At 43.2% G+C, this 19,820-nt stretch overlaps 1 protein-coding gene across 1 annotated transcript in view; it reads left to right on the forward strand.

Annotated features, from left to right (window-relative positions):
* Nucleotides 1-19,820, forward strand: part of CNTNAP5 (contactin associated protein like 5) — a 446,813-nt gene that overhangs the window by 108,399 nt on the left and 318,594 nt on the right. The window contains exon 2 of the mRNA XM_025203314.1: nucleotides 13,603-13,713. Within this exon, the coding sequence (XP_025059099.1) occupies nucleotides 13,603-13,713 (111 nt within the window). The remainder of the gene's footprint in view (nucleotides 1-13,602; nucleotides 13,714-19,820) is intronic.

Consider the following 19,820-nt stretch of genomic DNA (forward strand, 5'->3'; position numbering starts at 1 on the left):
ATGTTGAATAACAGAGGTGGATCCACTGAGGCACACTGTGGTGGGGAGTTCCTGGTGAGGGAAATAACAGGTATTGTTTTCCAAGATGTTCCCATAAGATTTGTGTGTTTTCTGTATTTCTTGAGCCTCATTCCTTGAGTATGATGAAAGCTGCTTTTTTTGCCTGCTTAGATGGCACTGTAGAGGTGGAGGGTTAATTTAAAGAGTAATATCTAGGTATTTGTTTCCATTCTTTACAAAGTGAAATTCTAGGTACCGGAGGAAGGGGGGGGGGGGGCACAAATGAAACTAAAAGCATGAATTATTGCTTTTAAGCATTATTGTAGGCATTGCAAAAAACACATGCTTAATGTCTTTGAAACAAAGTGTGCCATTAAGTATGCAATGCTAAGAGGAAATTTATGTCACCTATAAATACAAGTGAATCTTTTCAACTTCAAATCCCAGTATGGAGACAATTTACTGTTGCAATCAAAGTGATGTACACAATTTAACTTCAGTACCATCTGTAACTATTTTGGTATTTTAATAATGAATAAAATCATGCTGGCAACAAAATCCCAACTTCAGTCGGATACTTTTATATCCCAGCCAGGATTTCCGAGAGGCAACTAGAAAGAATCAAAGGATCTCTCAATTTTTACGTTGATGCTTTAATTTTTCATTTCTGGTGTCCTCTTAAGGATGTTAACAAGATCCTGCAAATGAAGGGCTTGATTCTATAAGGTGCCAAGGGCCAGGCTCTGTATTGTCCGTCTCAAAATGGGTGAAACCAAAGGGGGCTTTTGATTTGACTCTTGAGCCTTGGGAACTCTGGATCGCTCAAGGAGCTGGCATGGCTGGTTTTAGCTTATAACAGCTGACCTTATTGCTGTTAGGGGGTTGCTTTACAGCTGAGCGGGGAAAGAGAGAAGATAAGAGAATATATCCTCAAATGCTTTGGTCATGCTCCCTCTACCACAGTTGCAGAGGAAGGTCAGTCAGTCAGTCAGCACATGCATAATTGCTGAGCCATGTGATAACATTCTCGGTGGCAGAGGAAGGGCACCTAGGTCTATGCAGGAAGTCTTATGTTAGCAGGGCAGCTCTTGTGGAGGTTTCCCTTGTGGGTATTTCTGCTTTCTCAATGGCCCCTAGATGAAATGCCAAGCATCTCTGAAGCCAAGGACATTATTGGCCAAATATGGGTGAGGTGTAGCAGTTACCCTTGACTTCCAACCGAGGTGACCAGGAACCTATTTATAGCTGGGTCAATGAGAGTTGGCCATTGGCACAAGGGCAGAATGGGACTCGTATTCATGTCCCTGGACCTGTAGTGAGATACCTTAGCTGACCTGCCACAGCAACATTAGAATGCCATTAGAGGCATCCTTTATTTTCCCCTCTTTTTAAGACCTAAGGAAAAATTTAAGCCTACAAAACCCAGCCAGTTGAGTGAACCTATATAGTTGATGCCCCATGACTAGTCTGTTCACCTCTTACTTTCCCTCAACCTTTCTTCCAACTCTAACAAAAAAAAAATGTGAAGAAAACTGGGTCCACTCTTTGCTTTTTTCATTGTTTGGCATTCAGTTGTCATTCTTTACCCTCCGTCCTTTTGTTGCAATGCCTATTTCAAAGAGTTTACAGTCTCTATTTCACATTTCTCAGTCTCCTGTGTTAATAGGACTCCATTACTCTAGGAACCCTTATTGTTTACTATTTATCATTATTGACAATGCAGCCATAGCATGGGCCACAGTCTTGCCACACAAAACCTATGTGATTTGCTTGACTCCCAACAGAATTAAGGTATTGGCAGAGCAAGGGCCTTGTTGCATGGTAATGTTGCACACCTCCTGGAGCTCTTAACACCTGGAGTGTCTGCAAATTAACACCTGAAACTAGTTTTAAACACTCATTATGTGGCTCAGTGATGCCACTCCAGGTCAGGGTTATCTTTGATCTTTGTCATTCAGCTCATGTTATACTAAGGTGTAGCCACCTAGGCTACAACTTGGTGTAAATACCCCCCTCTTCCAGTGAGCCAGATCTGTCCCACTGCCCCCCCCACCTTACATGCTGTCTGTCTCAGGCAAGGAAGGGTTAACCTGCTGCACCACTGCTGCTCTCTGGGTCAGCTCAGCTCAGAGAAGAGCAGCAGACCAAAGAAGGCAGGTTAGCTCTTCCCTTACTTGTGGCTGTCTGTCCCAGGGACACAGGAAGTGGAGTTGGGGGGAGCAGGGAGGGCAGGGGGAGCCCCAGCACGGGGGGGCAGGAGGGGAAGAGGAAAGCCCAGAATGGGAGGGACGGGTTACCCTTCAGTCCTCCAGGGCCCTGCTGACCTGAACATGTGACTGCTTCAAACTCAAACTAGCACTAACATCCATCAACATTTTTGTGGCTCACAGTGTAAGGTGTGACAAGACCCTAAAAGACTATTGAGTGCACAGACAAAAGAGCAGGACCTTAACTAATGCAATTATCCTTTGTGCAGAAACGTCTTAGCATGATCATCCTATGCCACCCAACACTGACATCTGCAGTGTAACACCTGGTTAATGCATGTTAACCATACTGGGCTGAAACTTTCACATTGGGATCTGGAGTCAAGTATATTAGGGCTGTGTGACATTTCACCGGCTGTTTCATTTCAACTCTGTTTCAACTCATTTCGAGCTCGAAACAGTAAAATCCAAATGAAACGAAGGGCTTCAAAATGTTTCAAAACTGAAGCAGGGTTTGCTTACAGGGAAACAAAGTAAGGGGTGGGAGGGAGGACTGTTCTCATATTGACTGTATAGCTGGCCAATGACTGTGGTCCTTCCCCAAGGTCCCTTCCAATCCCAGTGCTCTGGGGGAGGGATGGAAAAACAGCATAGAAGGCAGCATCGTTTGAACTGGCCTGCTTTCTATCACCCATGTCACAAGTTTTGCCTATCAGCAGCCTGAGTTGCAGTTTCCCAGAAACCCCTGCATCTATCTCCTTGAAACTTGGCAGCCTTCATGGCCCGAGAAAGAGCTACCCTCCCTGCAAGTTCCTTCCAAATCCGGTATGAACTGACAAAGTTATAGGCAGCTTCATGCTTCCCCACTATAGCCTATGGGCGAAACATCGAAACAGTGTCAAAACAGGGAAACAGTTTCAACGAAATGAAACAGAACGTTGGTTTCAAAACAGAACAAAACTTGAAACAAAATACTGTCCTGTCGAAACGTCAAAATGGAAGTTGAAACGAAAAAGTTCTGTTTTGCACAGCCCTAAAATATATTGCCTGGGAGTACGTAACCAGCTATGCTTCAGAGGTTCTGCGTTCTTCTGAAGAACTGTGAATCCTGCTTGTCTAAATATGGGCCAGTTTCTCCCTTAGTGACTTTTTTTTTGTTTTTTTTGTTTTTTTTGAAGGTCCAATAGATGCTGGAGGCCCATTTACAGCAAATGCATCACTAAAGTTTTGATTAAGGTCTGAATTAAGGTTCTAAATGGTGTTCTGGGTCTTTTACACATCTTATGCCAAGGCTTCCGCTTTTGGCTAATTAATACCAACTAGGATTTAAAAAAAAAAAATAGGAGAATTAGCCAAGTTAGAGCCTCCCACCTTCATGATTTCTTTGTTTGAACACGTTTTTTTGTTTAAATGCCTTTTGGGTCAAACTGAGAACTTATGAAGAACATTTTTCAGTTTGGGGTGTTCTATTAAAAAATTAATCGATCAGAAACTATGCTTAAAGGAGAACCTTTTTTGGTTTTGTTCGGCTTTCGTTTTGAAAACTTTGGACACCTGGTTTTTGAAAACGTTCACTAAGAAATGCAGAAAGAACTAGAAAATGAAGAGCTTGAACTCATATTTTGGAGAATACTTCCATGTCTTGTTAGGCAGTAATAACAGTAACCTCCCCCCACCCCCCACAAACTAGCTATAAAGATGTTAGCAGCCTGTCAGTGCTGTGCACAGTGGGCCAGGTTTTCACAGGCTCAGCGCTCTCAAATCAAGCACGCAGGGGGGAGAACTCTTTTGAAACTCCAACCTGTCATATCACCATCAGGCCTATACGTATGTCTACACCTGTGTGTTCTAGTTATGAAATAGGAAGCATATACCTAAAGTGTATTCACAAGTACAATGGGGGATCCTATTCTACTAAATAAATGCATTACCATCAGTTCTGCTCAGTGGGCAGGTTCAATGTGATTCCTTTAAGGGCTTCCTCTTCTTCCTTCCTGTTAAATATACCAAGATATAACAGAGACCCCCAAGCTCTCTGTTACTTTAAGATAAAGGCAGCCCAGCCAGGGAGCATGGCAGGGCAGGCAGGGCGCAGCAGCTGCCAGTTTGCCAGGGCAAGTGAGGCAGTCAGCAGACAACTGCAAGTGGTCAGCTGACCAGGGCCCGGTGAGCATATAAGCCCAAGGCTGGGGTTGGCAGGGGAGTCTCTCCCTGGCAGATGCCCGGGGAAGGAGCTCCTGCCCAGCAGAGAGAATTTGGGATGCTTGTCTGCTTTGCTCCCTGCAGGAATAGCGAGGCTGCCAGAGATCACAAGGTCCCCTGGCTGGGGGGCACACTGTACTAGGGGTAAATTTGCCTTCTTAAAGGGGCAGAGGGCTGTTGTCATGGTTATTATTATGTTATAACCCAGGGGCTTATGTTTATGTTGCTGTTTGTGCCAGAGGCTTGGGATGAGGCTGAAAGGGGAGGTTTGAACAGTGCCCCAGAGGGATATAATTGCCTTGAGCCCTGCCAGGGGCAGGCTCAAGGCTTCGGTGAGCATTGAGCACGTAGTGGGCTGATGGTGCACGGTGCAGTCATGCTGGGGCCTGGCCAATGGTGCACAGTGGTCTAAGGTCATGGTAGACAGACCCTGATTGTTTAGGGGAAGAGTTCCTTTAAACAATGGAGTCTGGCAGCTGCAGGAATAAAGAACAGTAGGTCTGGTAAGACCTACTATGAGATTTGCCATGAGAGGAACCTCCCTTACTCCCTCCCCTCCCCCTCATTGGGCAAGGTAAAGTATGGCCTGGGGTGGATGGAGCAATGCCTGGGGTTCAACAAATGTAAATTTTATTTCTAGCCCTGCCACTGGGCCACTTAGTAGCCTTGAGCGATTTGCATAGCCACTCCAATGCCCCCTCTGTACCATGGGAGCAATACTTGACCCTTTGCATTGAGTGCTCTGACATCTGCTGCTGAACAAAACAGGATATTATCATTTATTAATGGTAACTCATTAATAATGGTCATCATTATTATCAAATATTACCATTATTAATAGTAACTTTTTTAATAAAGGGGCCAAAGCCTGAGCTTTGAGATTGTCAGGGAAACTCCCATTGAAGCTTTTAATTTCTCGCTGAGGAACATCTACAAGAGAGTCTGGAACTTAATACTGTAATGGGGCTTCCATTGCCATAGCTGGATCACAGATGAGAGTGACTCCAGGGAGAGATGAGGGGAGTGGAAGCATAAACCAAGTGTTGTGCGGGAGGAGAAATCTGCCTCCAGAGGAAGAATGGTTGCATTAGAAAGGAGTCGCTCAATGCACCAACTTGTTTGCCTTCGATTATGTCAGAAGCTAATAGTGGAGGGCCCGTAATGCTAAATATTGAAGAGATGAACACTATGATGATGACGGGCAAATGTGGTGAATCTGCTGAACAGCTATAAAGCGAGGAAGCTGGCATGGTAGTTGTGATAATGGTTGCTATTTGGGGTGTCTGATGCTTGTGGAGGAATGGGCCAGAGCCTTTATTGGGACAGAGCAGCTAATGGTGCCTAGGGTTGTACACTCAAAGCACCATTAAATACTCACACTTCTTTAGGCTACAGCATAATTTGGGAGCTACTGGAAGGGCTGAGACACCATAGCTCTGGGGACACCGCAAGGGGGCTGTGAATACACCTGCCCCCATGCAGCATTCAGTTCAGAATGTGCCAATAGAGAATAGGGCTTGTGAAGCGTGGAGGGAGAGGGATGGGATCCATATGGCCGTTATCAGCCCAACAGTCATTTAAATTGGCAAGAGAAGTACTTCACCTATTTGGCTACCATTCCTGTTTTTGCTCCTACATTGAATTCCATTCAACCTCTGTTTTCCAGTTATGCTGGATAAGGTGGATAATAATGAGTTGAATATCTCCTGTTATAGAAAACCAGTATGTGTAAGTGTGATATAATTTGGATATTTATGAGGTGCCAGGTTTTTATGTTTACACATATAGCGTAAACTATTGAGAACATTACCACGAGCTCTTGTCAACTGTGTTTTCGCCCTGCCCTATCCCGAGGTATTTTTCAGAGTTACTCCCTGAAGTTCATAACAAATGAAAGGTGCCAGCAAATTCCTACTTATGCAGCCTTCGGACTTCAAGCAGATTTAAAAATGTAATTATACAGTACATTTAAAAAAAAAAAAAAAAGTCTTTTCATTTCCTGTCCTTCAGTAGATTCTAAATTTAAATGATCTTGATTTTGAATTGCAACTGAAAGATATTTTTTCCCCTTTACTTCTATCTGCTTATCATTCAAATCAAGGTCAGACTCTGAACCCCTCAGTGCTTCATTGGTAATAAAGGTCTTGTGACACTGCCAAATCTGTTAGTGACATTTTTGGCAGCTCTGTTGCTACTGCTAGGTTTGGATGGGCAACTACCTGCCAGCATTTAGTAACAAGTCCTTTGACAAAGCAAAAAGTGCACTAGAATCCATCTTTGTCTTTGCTGTGTTGACGCTGAAGAATTAACAGGAGTAAAAAAACCCAGTAATTTTGGTAAATGCATACAAATCTGTAGAACCAGGTGTTGTTTTTAAAGGAGGCCAATCCTGTAGAAGTCTACAGTACTGCTTGTCTTGGGAAATCCTGTTGCAGTATCCTTCGGGTAGCACTTGCATGGAGTTGACCATTTTCTACTCCCCTGGAATACCACATGAAGCTAGCTGAGGTGTAGCTCCTACAGTGGATGAATCTTGGCTTCTTGGACTCTGAGGGCACCTATACACCTGCAGGGAGGCTGCTCCAATTCACTGTAATTATAACACATTGGACCAGACTTGATTAATCCAGTCTGCTGGAGCGTGGTAATTATTGTGCTCCAGCAGACTCCAGCATCACATGCATCAGCATCTCCATGCTGAAAAATGGTGGCAGGGGAGCTTTAGTTGAAGTTTGTTGAATGAGCTTTAGTTAAAGCACCCCTACCACCATTTTTCAGCATAGGGATGCTCTGGGTGCTTTAATTAGCCTGATTCCGAGAGTTGGGCTAATTAAAGTGCCTCCTTTCATCTCCCATAGCATGTCTATAAATGCCCTGAGACCCGGTCTTCTGGCTGTGACCCCAGGTTATCTATAGGCCACTTGGTGAGCTACCTTTTAGCTTAACTCCTGGGCTAGCAACAGAAATTACACACAAACTGGTATAAATGATAGGAAAGGAATTCAAATCTGTAATGCAACAGAAGTTAAGCACACATTAACCGCTTTCAAAATGGCCCAAACTGGTTTAAAATAAACCTGGATGGATGTAGTATCAGACTTCACTGATTTAGTTTAAATCAGTTTATTGAACTGCTGTCCCAGATCCCCTCCAGATTCAAGTTAATTCACAGACCCTCAGCGTCCCAGGATGCTTTGTACCTCCCCCTCAACTCCCCCACTCCCCTCGTAGGGTGGGTGGGTTAGCCTTGGCCCAAGCTGTCTGCTCCAGCCAAGCAGGGAGGCATGCTCTAATGCCCCTTGGCCCTGGCCTGGGCCACTGCAGGCATGCGGCTGCATTTCCTGAATCAAAAGTGAACGTCTGTTCACTTGCTTATTGGTTCAATCTATGCAGTTTAGACTAACCTGTGAAGATTGAATCAATTCAGGCTCGGGATTTTTGACTATCTATACTTAGCCCGGAAGACGCACTTTACTTCTTTGAAGGGATGTAGGACACATGAAATCACATGCAGCAAAAGCAATTAGTTCTGCTGAGGCTAAAATAGTGTGGTGCTATGAAAACTGGTTCATTGCTCGCTTGATGGCCCATTCCTGACTGGTAGAGCAGGTCACCAGGTTCCCAAAGGTCTGCTTGTAGATACAGTTAAACCCTTTCTTTCCACATGTCCAAGCTAGTCAGAGAAACTGAAGCAAACAAATTTTAATCCTGAAATATTATTAGCCAACATAATCTGTCACAACACCTTCCACTTTTGCAGGTGTTGACCCTCTAGGAAGAGGCAAGTGTGCACTGCTGAGTTACCGAGGTAGAGGCATACCCTTCGCCGGTAATGTTCTTGGAGGCATAGGGACAGGTTGTCTTTAAAGGCAGCATGGCTGAGTAATTGTGAGGGATGACCCTAAGGAGAAACTAAGTCAGACCTGAACTTCTATCTTGTGGATTTAATTTAATAAAGCTGATAGCAAGGTAAGTAGGTAGATGTTAAGTTTAGTGACAGAAGGTCTGTTTGTTAGTGAACATTTATAAAGGCAGGCACATGGCTTTAGGAAACACAGCCAAATAATGCACTGGCTTAACATACTTACATTTTGAGGTCTCTGTTTGAGACCATGAATTTAACAGTCTCATTCTGATTCATAGATTTTATTTTTTTTTAATCCAGAAGAAGCTATTATGATCAATTAATCTGACTTTATGTATAATGTTAAACTGCACCTCACAGATAATTTCTGCATCAGATCCATAATTTATGCTTGAGCCATGGCATATCTTTTGGAAATATGTTCAGTCTCAATTTAAAGACTCCAAAGTGCAGGTGAATCCATGTGTCTCTTGGTAAGATGTTCCAGTGTTTAATTACCTCACCCTTAAAACTCAGTGACTTGGGTCTAGTGTGAATGTAGTTAACTATATCTTACAACCACTGGCTCTTATGTCTCTTTCTCCTGGAAATACATGTGGAAACTATATTGATTTTCATATATGGCCAATGCTATCCAGATTTCATATAGGATGAAGTAAAGTACATTATAGGATTCTAAATATATTTGATTAATAAAAATATCTAAAGCATAATTTGCTGGATTTTTTCCCCCTGAGATCTGTTCTCCACAAAGCCTTGTTGAGTAGTATTAATTATGCTACTATCTGCAAGTCTTTATTGAGTGTGCATGAGATCAGATCCAGGGTTGCTGACCTACATGGAATAACTTGCTCTGCCTACCATTTTAAAATGTTGCCCCAGTTTGAGCTTTTCTCCTGTTCTCTGGAGCTTCCCCAGTGCTCCAAGATATGTTTAAAATCTACATTAGTGATTCAGACATGTCCTTGGCCAATTATTTAAATGCACTTGTGTGCAGATTATCAAACTCCACTAAGTTAAAACGTGTAATTATGGCTGTCTTAACATCCTCACCACCCCCCTCCCCCCTAGTTCTGGTGGAATAGAAGGAGTTTCCTTATCACTTTAAGATATGATTGCATTATTTGGCTGCTTTCAGGCTATGTGGCAGAAATATTTCCTGTCTTCCACTGTAATTGCCAGTTTTACTATCCCTTCTAATCCAATGTTTAAATCTGTACCGTTGTTAGGATATTGTGTGTTTGTGAAATACTTTCTCTTTTATTACCCTTAACCCTCTTGGTCTATGTGTTTCATGGAGACCTTTATCAGCTCTTATCAATTATCTGCATTGCATAACTGCCTTTTTATTTTGATGGCTATTGATTTTTGCCATTTTATGATATATGCTATTGTATCAGTTTGTAAAATGCTACTTTCCCCTTTTCACCAGGATTTTTTTTTTCTTGCTTTAACAAATTAAGCCTTCCTGTGTAGTTATAGGATTGTATATTTTAGGGCATCTAACAAAGCTTTTTTTATGGCTCCAAATTAATATTCACGTTTGCACATTTACAATGTTTGCTCAACTTTTGCTCAAAACAATTTTAATCTTTTGGCTAATTTAACGTTATGTTTAAACACTGGGAGTGGGTGGGAAGGTGGTGGTGTGTGTATTGTACATATGAGATACACAATAGTTATCGGAATAGTTTTTATTGCAACCAGGATTGAATGATGCACCGAGCTTTCGCATAGCCTCGTTCATCCATGTATCTCAACATACCTTAGGAGTTCAGCATCATTTATCCTCAATATGTGTATAGGGGAAGGGAGATGCAGAGAGAGAATGGCCCAAGGTAACCTGCCAAACTAGTGGCATAAATACAACCCAGGCAGACACGTTTCTTTGGGTAAATCCTACATCTTTCATTAGACCAACTCAAAGAGTTGGAAAAACCCAGTTCTCCTGAGTCCCAGTCCAGTGCTCTGTGAACTAGGCCACATCACATCATTACTCGTGGAGTAATGGCATGCTCACCTGCTGTTGAGCGGTCATGGATGCACTTTGCAAAGTCGTCTCATTAAAGCAAGGTACCCCAGGCTGAGTGTTGCATTGGGGGCAGGGAAGAGGGGCAGCCATGTCTGGTAGAGCAGAGAGATCCTGATTGCCAATCCTGAAGTGAGGTTCTGACAGCTATGATGGTGAAATTAAGATCAGGCTTGGTTCTCTATAGTAAGCACCTGGTCTTTTGACTTGAGCATGTCCCCATTAGTTTCACCGCTCATTTCAAGCAGTTCTGAGGAAACGGTAAGGGTGATTTCAGGATCACTTGGGCTTTCAGGTTTTCACTTGGGCTACTGGAAGCAGAGTCTGTAACAGGAGCAGAGAACAGTATATGGAGTTTGTTCCTATATTGTGCAGTGAAGGCAGACGGTAACACTAGCATCTCCCCTTTTAACCTCTGCTCGAAGAGTGCACCCCTGCTTCCTCTTCCTCCTTTAAACCTCTTAGGTCAGAAACTGTTTTGCCACTGTAAATACTTTATGGGGGTCACAAAACCCAAGCAAACAGGTGTTCATGTCCCTTGTCATGCCAGCTGTGCCCCAAAGTGGCAATAGATATTACAAATTGTTGTGCCACTGTTTTGCAGAGAACATCTGTTGGCTTTATGTAGAGAGAGCATGAGCAGCCCGTAGATGCTCACTCTTCCCAGTCATTGTGAGATTTCTCAGGGTATGCAGGATTGGGCCCCTGAAGCCCTGCAAACACCTGCCCAGGTTCTCTGCTTTCAAAGGGGCTCCCCGGCATGTACCGTACCAGTGAGCCCGGAGTCAGTTCCCCCGTTTGCAGTTGCCTCACAGGATTGGGCACCTGGAGCACCAGGAGTGGCAGGGGCCTGAACCTGTTGGACAACAAACAATGATTGTGTGGCTCGGTGAAGCAAATCAGTTGTGCAGGACACATCCTGGTATAGCTGATCCCATTCTAAGGATGATATTTGTTTCAAGCCTTACAGAAAAAAGTAACAACCACAACCTACTATTGGTTTCTAGTATAAAAGAGTGGTTTTCTTCTGAGATGAGAGGCTATGAGAATATAAATCTTGCCTACTAGAAAAAAATGACTATTCTTTTGGAAGCTACCCTCTCTCTTACAAGGTTTGGGCCAAAATCTGTGCCCCATTATACTGGCAGTATGGAGTTATTCCTGACTTACAGTGCTCTAAGAGCAGAATTCAACACTATATCTACTTGTTACCAACAAGTTTACACTTGCCTGACCTGCTGTTTAGGTGACACACTTCTACACATGCACTTTAATGCGCATTACCCTATTTTCATGTGCATTAAAGCATCACAAAAATGGTGTGCTTTTGCTAATGAGCATTAAAATAGATTAAGGCGCCTTTTTCTAGTACCTTGCGATAGAGGTACCAAATTTAATGTACATTAACAAAAGCGCATTAACGAATATGTAGACATGCCCAGTAAGTACATATGTTAATAATTTAAATGAAACATGTAGACATGTCTCTGCATTTTAAATGTAATAGTCTGCACTTACTTGATTTTTTTTTTTTTTTTTTTTTTAACGTCCACAGAGCTCTAGTGTTTAGGTTTGTATCTGAGCCTACTTAATACTGAAAGCAGGATAGCTTTGAGTTATATCTGTTTGTTGTATGCATGTGCATGGGATTTGGTTTATTTTATGTTGTCTGTCTGTGGGGCATAAAGTCCTTGTTTTGGCATGAATTGGGGACTGTTTTTTTTTCCTTTGTGTCCTTAGCTACAAATTAGGGGTTGGGGGAGACTAGAGAAGAGCTCTATACCCCATTTAATGAAGTAGCGCTGGTGATAGCAAATAACTTGACTGCCTGAAGAGGCAATCGCCCATCAGACTTCCCCCTAGAAGTTAAGAGAAATCAAGAGGGATTCTGAGCACAGCAACAGCCACCTGGAGGGGACAATGTTGTGTCCCAGGGATGGACCAGCAGCTCAGTACACACACACAATCCAACACTTCATAGACCTCAGTCGTGTATGAATCAATGCTAAACTTACAGTATGGCTGAGTTAACATTACTGTAACATTTGTTAATTCTTTCTTGGCTCTCATAATGTTAAAGCATCGTTAACACGCTGTTTTGTTTCTTTTTTTTTCCTTGCAAAATGATATATTTATTCTAGGGATGTAGGACCCTTATGGAGTCCGAGATCTTGCTAACCTGCACTACTTCTCTAGTAATTAGATTCCTTCCTGGGTGATTCAATTAAAAATGAATGGTTTTATGCTCCTAATGAAAGCTTTCACTGTATTCTTAGATTTGTATGTGACAGAATTGATAAAGAGCAAGCTTGCTTCATCTAATTTAACCCTTATTTGAACATTAGGGGCTCATAAGTTTAGTGTTATCACACTGAAGGTGTGATCCTTAGTTCTGTTTTATGGCATAGGATTCTCTTTTCAGTGCAAGAAGTTTTCATCCTCATGTCCAAGTCCCATTATTGTGCTGTATTAGTCTTCTGACTTGCATGGAGGTAAGGAGCTGTGTTACTTAATCTTCCTGAAGACGCACAAATCTCGGACATGCATCTTGCTAAAAGGGAAACCTAGTGTTGTCCTCTGTGTATTGGGCCAAAGACTGGAAGGGATGCTATGGTGTCCTGGTAGCCTTGCTAGGAGACTTCCTGCATTTCACGAGCTATGTTGGGAGTATTCTTGTTGCCTTTCCACAGAAAAAGGCCTTGTTTTGAGAAGTATTTGCATTCAGTCTGATATCTGAGCAAAACACGAAGGAGTTGCCTTCACACTATCCAATACATCACGCTGGATTGATAGTGCTGGGGAGCCTGTTGGCAGGGTTTATCGTGGGTATTGTGCCCATCACCAACCAGCAGTAGTGTGTTCCTTACTAGCCAGTTGTCACCCATAGCAAGGTCGACGTGGAAGCAACCTGATCTCAAAATGCCCTACTTTTGCCCACTGTAGGGGACTGGCCCTGATAGTTTCATAGGTGCTGAATACCTGCCACTTCCATTGAGTTCTGGCTCTAACTGGACCTTGAAATAGAGACCAATAAGGGGAAATAAAGCTTTGACAATTTGCTGCCTTTTAATATTTGTCTAACTGAAGTGGCTGCTTGTTCACACTTTTCTAATCCCCTTGTCGATGTCCTGCTAACAACATGGATTCAGGTTATTAAATAGTGAGCATCAGGTTATTAAAGATCCTGCTGTTTTCCATGTTAAAAAAAAAAAATGCACAGAATCAACAGAGCAAAGTTCTTCCTGCTTCTTACGTGATTTTTTTTCTCATGTTCTCTTTTGTTTCTCTTGTTTTTTTAGATAATTGTGATGATGCGTTAGTATCTTCGTTACCTCCGACAGCTTTTGACAGCTCCTCAGAGTTCCTGAGCGCTCACAGCCCCAGCTTTGCAAAGCTCAACAGAAGGGATGGTAAGATCGCTGGGTGAAATGCCCATGACAGTTTTTTATTGCAGCTCTAATGAATAATTCATTTTGGTAGATGCCTGTGGAGTACTCAAGAGCCTGACTAACTGAAATCATCCCTTTATGCACTGGCGATGGTGCCAGTTCAAAACAGCTCATTACTTTATTGCAGAAAGGAGCGTGAAATTTCATCACATTTGCACTGATCCTATAGTGGCCACCCAGCTGGAAGGTCAAGTAGACCGTATTGGTGTCTCTTGCTTTCTACTGGAAATCCTGCAATTCCAGAATGAAGCAGCTGGTCTTCGCAGCACTGATGTGCTTTGGGTTTTAATTTTGGGGGACTTAATCTTAGAACAGAACAGGTTTTTTTGTCAATGAAAGCAAATGCGTTATATTTTCCTCAGGGCCAGAAGAAAGTAAAAAAGAGGGAGGGGAAAAAAAATCACACCTCCGTTTCTTTTTCTCATTTAAAATGTTGAGCCTGAGATTTCTGACTGCTAGCCAGATAATTAGCTGGCTGCATTCAGTTTAACTTGAAAGAGTGCTCTTCAGATTCACTGGATTCTTTGCAAGAAGCATTTTTGCAGTGTCGAGCACTCTTCGGAAATCGGAGAGGTGTTAGATAGAAGTTGAATATTTCGCCTTTTGACTTTGAGTCGGAGTCTTTCACTGAGCAGCCTGAAAAGGAACCGGCATGGCAATTGCCCAACCCGTGGAAGGTTGAAAAATGAACTCAGTTAAAAGACAACGGGGTGACTCGAGTGTCGAGTAATTTATTACCTCAGTTATTCACGACCCACTACTACTATTACTTTAATCCAGGGCTCAATTGTCACTATCTTTGCTTGGCCACTCTTACAAGAGTTAAGAGGTCCCCTTCTCCTTTCTTACTGTGTTCTTTCCAGATCCAGACTCTGGAAGGGGTGGGGAGCGCAAAGCCTAGATGCCTGACTTTTTTCAGGGATGAAAGCAATCCTGGTTGGGAGTAGGATGAAAAGCATTGTGATGTGGGAGGCTCCTTATCTCCACTTCCCTTTCCCACTCACTAGCCAGATAAATGGCTATTTCCCAGGAGCACTGGGCAGTAAGCAGGTCCATGTAATGCAGTGAAGTAGTGAACTGCTGCCCTGGCGCAAGAGGACAATAGGGTTGGGCTTGTTGGTCTCTTAGCTGTAAGCTTTTCTGATTTTTGCAGCTATGCCAGAGCTGAGATTTTAAAGTTATTTTCATAGATTGTAAGGGGCTGGAAGGGACCTCGGAAGATCATCGGGTCCAGCCCTCTGCACCAGGCAGGAAAGACAACTGGGGTCAGGCGACCCCAGCAAGGTGACCGTCCAGTCTTCTCTTGAAGATTTTCAGGGTAGGTGACTGCACCAGCTCTGGAAGGAGCTTATTCCACGGTCTGGACACTAACTGTGAAGAAGTTTTTCGTAATGTTGAGCCTGAATTGATCTTCCAGGAGTTTGTGGCCATTACTCCTGGTTTTCCCCTCAGGTGTCCTGGTGAACAGTTGCTCACCAAGCCCTTGATGTGCTCCCCTAGCGTAGTGGTGAGCTGCTACCAGGTCCCCTCTCAGCCTTCTTTTCCTCAGGCTGAAGAGTCCCAGATCCCTCAGCCTTTCCTCATAAGGCTTGCCATGCAAGACTCTGATCATATGGGTAGCTCTTCTTTGGACTATCTCAAGCTTGTCCACGTCCTTGTTGAAGTGCAGCACCCAGGACTGGATGCAGTACTCCAGCTGCGGTCTCACCAGTGCTGAGAAGAGCGGAAGAATCACTTCCTTGGCTTTGCTGGAGATGCATTGATTGATGCATGCCAGGGTATTGTTTGCCCCCCTGGATACAGCATCGCACTGCCAGCTCATATTCATATTGTGGTCTATTATTACCCACAGGTCCCTTTCATTCGTGGTGCTAGCCAGCTTGGTGCTGCCAAGCCTGTCGGTGAGTTGGGGGTTGCTTGTCCTGAGGTGGAGCACTTTACATTTCCCGACATTGAACTTCATAGTTTCATAGTTGGTCGGGTTGGAAGGGACCTGAGCAGATCATCAAGTCCGACCCCCTGCCATGGCAGGAAAAAGTACTGGGGTCAAATGACTTCATCAGGTTACAATCCACCCAACTTGCTAGCCTGTCCAAGCCTGCCTGTATCTGTAGCCTATCTCCAAGTGTGACCACGCATGACCATTTTAACAGTCTTTAAAAGAAGCTGACATGAGTGGATAAAGTTTAAGGCAAGAAATATGTCTGTGTTTAAAATATATGCTGAATGCTCATTAGCATAGCGTGTACCATAGCCTAGCATCACCGGAGTTACACTTCCTATTGGCGTGACTCTTGGTGACGGCAAGACGGAAAACACGTGAAATTGGCTATTTGGTTGAAAAGGAGTTTGATGCCAAGCAGAACTTCATCAAAGCCTCAAGTAAGACTTGAGATTTAGGCCTTGAGCAATGTATGGGCATGAATTGCACTCGAGCAGGACTGTAGAGACCCGTTTCTGTCCCTGAGTACATCTATGCTGTTTCATTGATTTCCATGGGATTGAACTTGTGTAAATTCAAGGACAAAATCTGGCAAAGAGACTGAATAAAATTCTCATTCTATGATTAAAAAACTTTGGAGGAGTGGTAGGTGGGGAAACTTGTCCCACTGGTGCACAAAACTGCTGGATGCCATTACAAAAATAGCAGTCACCGTTAGGTATAATGGTATGAGCTCCAGATGTTGGGAGAGAACTTCACCTGGGGTAAACTGGTTTGGCCCCATCATAACTGGTGCTGACTTAATGTCAGCAGCCAGTCTGGTTCCTGATACAGAGGACGGAGAGCTCTTTCTTCTGACATCTGAGCTACCTTGGGTGGTAACATCTGGTGAAAGTTGTCTTTGCAGCAGTGACTACTGAAGTTATCTGTGAAGAGCAATACATGCCAACATTTCCTGGAGCTTTGAATAAATTGAATTTACCCTAAAATATATAATTTTTTTTGGTGAAACACCTCTGTATTATAAAGGATTAAATGGACTTCTAATGCTTTTTCAGTTCTATAAAAAGAAGCGTGTGCACACACTTGAAAATACCAGGAAAGAACCGCACCTCGCTAGATGTGGGCATATAGTAGCAGCTTGTTGGCTGTATTTATTTGAGTACAAACCGGCATGCAACAGTTGATGACAAACTAATAAAGCACAACCCGTCTTCACTGGCAGACATTTCTTAACAGTTGTATGAATACTGTTGGCCAGAACAATAAACTAAAGGCTGCTGAAGACGCAGTGAAAGGCGGTTGTTAGAGATTTGCAAAACTCTAGTTGATGATGATGTAGTTGGGGCTGGTCCTGCTTAAGGCAGGGGTTAGACTATATGTGACCTCCTGACATCCCCTCCCACCCTCATTGTCTGTGATTCTAGGAACTGCAACTTGGAGTAAATATGCCTGAAAACATTTGGGCATAACCCACTGAAGGACTAGCTGAAAATGCTGCTACAACTACTCTGGATCTCCTGAAGAGGTCAATTGGATTCTGATTAAATACAACGCTGGTCAATCTGATCCTATTTACAGCAGTGATTTGCCAAATTGAATTTTTGTTTTCCCTTTTTTTAAATTTATGTATTTATAATGCTAATTGCTGTAATTAGATTATATTTTCTGGGCGTTCTCTGATCCCCATTAACTCTCAGCCTGAGCAGTCAATATAGTTAATTGTGGCTTAGAAGAAATCTCTCTTTCTTTGTCAACTGCTATTTGTGCTATGGTACAAAAGTGTTTGATCTCTGCATTAAAGTATGGCATGCATTAGAGTGCAGCAGGGAAGCACTTGCTTTCAGCGGGAAGCCCAAGAGCTTGGAACATAAGATAACGCCAACTGAGCTGCTAGCGAGATACTCGAGAGCGAGGGCAAGCATTTATATTATTTCATACTAACAAAACACAAACAAGCATAGGCATTTTCTGAACCCCTGTGCAATTTCAAAGCACGTTGATGGTACGACAGAGTTTCCTAAGTGCTGTGTTTCACACGCGTACAAAAAAGGGAAAAAAATGTGCATACATTTATAGAAAAGTGGCAGGGGGGCAGGGATGAGTGGAAGGAGATAGGGTCAGGGAAAAAAAATAAAAGGCACTTGATCATTTTTTCTCTTTCAGTTATTTTAGGGCATTCAACTTGGGAACCATATGCTCTTACAGCCTTTAAGGCTCTAGCATTCCCATTTGTTGCCATGGAGAGATCAGCTCGCATATCAGTTTCTTTAGGCACAGAGTCCAACAAGAGACCCTTTTCTCCCCTAACCAGCATGACCCCCAACTTTCTACGACCTACCGAGACACAGCACCAGAACTAGGAGAAAACGCCAACCAAACTGAAATGCCACCTTTTTTTTTTTTTCTTCTTCCGCACAGAAGCATAGCACTCCACGAATGCTAATAAGAGTTTGGCAGAAAGAATATACCCCTTAGACAATGTTTTAAACTATAAAGCACACGAAAATTTTATCAATTAGCTCATCTCTCTAATTTTAATATAAGCAACTTGGTGACCGTGCCCATATTTTACAACTTTATAAATTGTTTAGATTTTTTTTTTTTAATGACGGAGCAGCTGTAATAAATGCCGTGTTCTCTCTGCTTTGTAATTACCCAACACTTATTAATAAGACAATCATCAAAACTGTTTTCCAGCACAGTTTACTCTTCTGCGGGCATGTCTACACATGCTTTTACATGTGCTTCAACTTAATGCACATTTGCCTAATGTGAATTAAAGTGATTTAGGCTACACATGCATGCGCTAAGGTACATTAATGTGGTGTGAGGATTGATTTGGGACTAAAGTTAGTCCTAAGTCCGTCGACCTACACAACATGAATGCGCCTTAGTGTGTCTACATGTGATTTAAGGTGCTTTCACTATTCCCACATACATTTGATACCTGCATTTGCTGGTATTAAATTTAGGCGTGAATAGCCTAAAATTGCCATTTTTAAGGTGCATTAAGGGCGAGCACATGTAGACCCATAGTTTCATAGTAGGTAGGGTCAGAAGGGACCTGAGCAGATCATCCAGTCCGAACCCCTGCCGTGGCAAGAAAAAGTACACATGCCCTTAATAAGCCTTAAATTGCACAGATGGCTAATGCACCTTAAATCAGCACATGTAGACACACCCTGTGTGGAGTTTTAATCTGCTCTCCATATGTGTGTGTATATATGTGCATTTGTGTGTATATATCTCAATCTCTATGCTGCAGTACAGGCTATACAATCTTCAGTACTGTTCCTGCCTGCAAGTGCTGGTATATATTCCCAGGAGTGTACTTGTCCCAAGAGGGTAGTGAAACAGAGGGCAGAAGAAGATCCACACTCCAAAGCCTTATTCCTTACTTCTTTAAAATGGATTTTGAGGAGGAGGGAGGAGAATGTGGGGAATCTACAGTAAATAATATGTGGGAATGGGTTGTCCATGTATAGACTTCCCAGCCATAAATGGATGCTTCTTTTCTGGATATTTAACACCATTTGAACACAGAAAATTCTTGTGCACAGAAAAAGGGGGGGATGTACATTTTGTCAAGTATTGCAACAGCTTGCTGGTAAAGTTTCATAGATTTCATAGTCATTAGGGCTGGAAGGGACCTCGGAAGATCATCGAGTCCAGCCCCCTGCCCAAAGGGCAGGAAGTCAGCTGGGGTCATAGGATCCCAGCAAGATGAGCATCCAGTTTGCTCTTGAAGGTGTTCAATGTAGGCGCTTAAACCGCCTCCGGTGGCAGGCTGTTCCAGACCTTGGGGGCTCGGACAGTAAAGAAATTCTTCCTTATGTCCAGCCTGAAACGATCTTGAAGTAGTTTATGATCGTTCGACCTAGTCGTCATCCCTTGGGGCGCTCTGGTGAACAAACGTTCCCCCAGATGCTGGTGGTCACCCCTGATAAACTTGTAGGTGGCCATCAGGTCACCCCTGAGTCTGCGCTTTTCCAGGCTAAAGAGCCCCAGGGCTCTCAGCCTGTCATCGTAGGGTCTGCTTCCCTGACCTCTGATCATGCGCGTGGCTCTTCTCTGGACTCTCTCAAGCTTCTCCACATACTTTTTGAATTGTGGAGCCCAAAAC

The sequence above is a fragment of the Alligator sinensis genome, unplaced genomic scaffold (assembly GCF_000455745.1).
Source record: "Alligator sinensis unplaced genomic scaffold, ASM45574v1 scaffold510_1, whole genome shotgun sequence".
NCBI lineage: Eukaryota > Metazoa > Chordata > Crocodylia > Alligatoridae > Alligator > Alligator sinensis.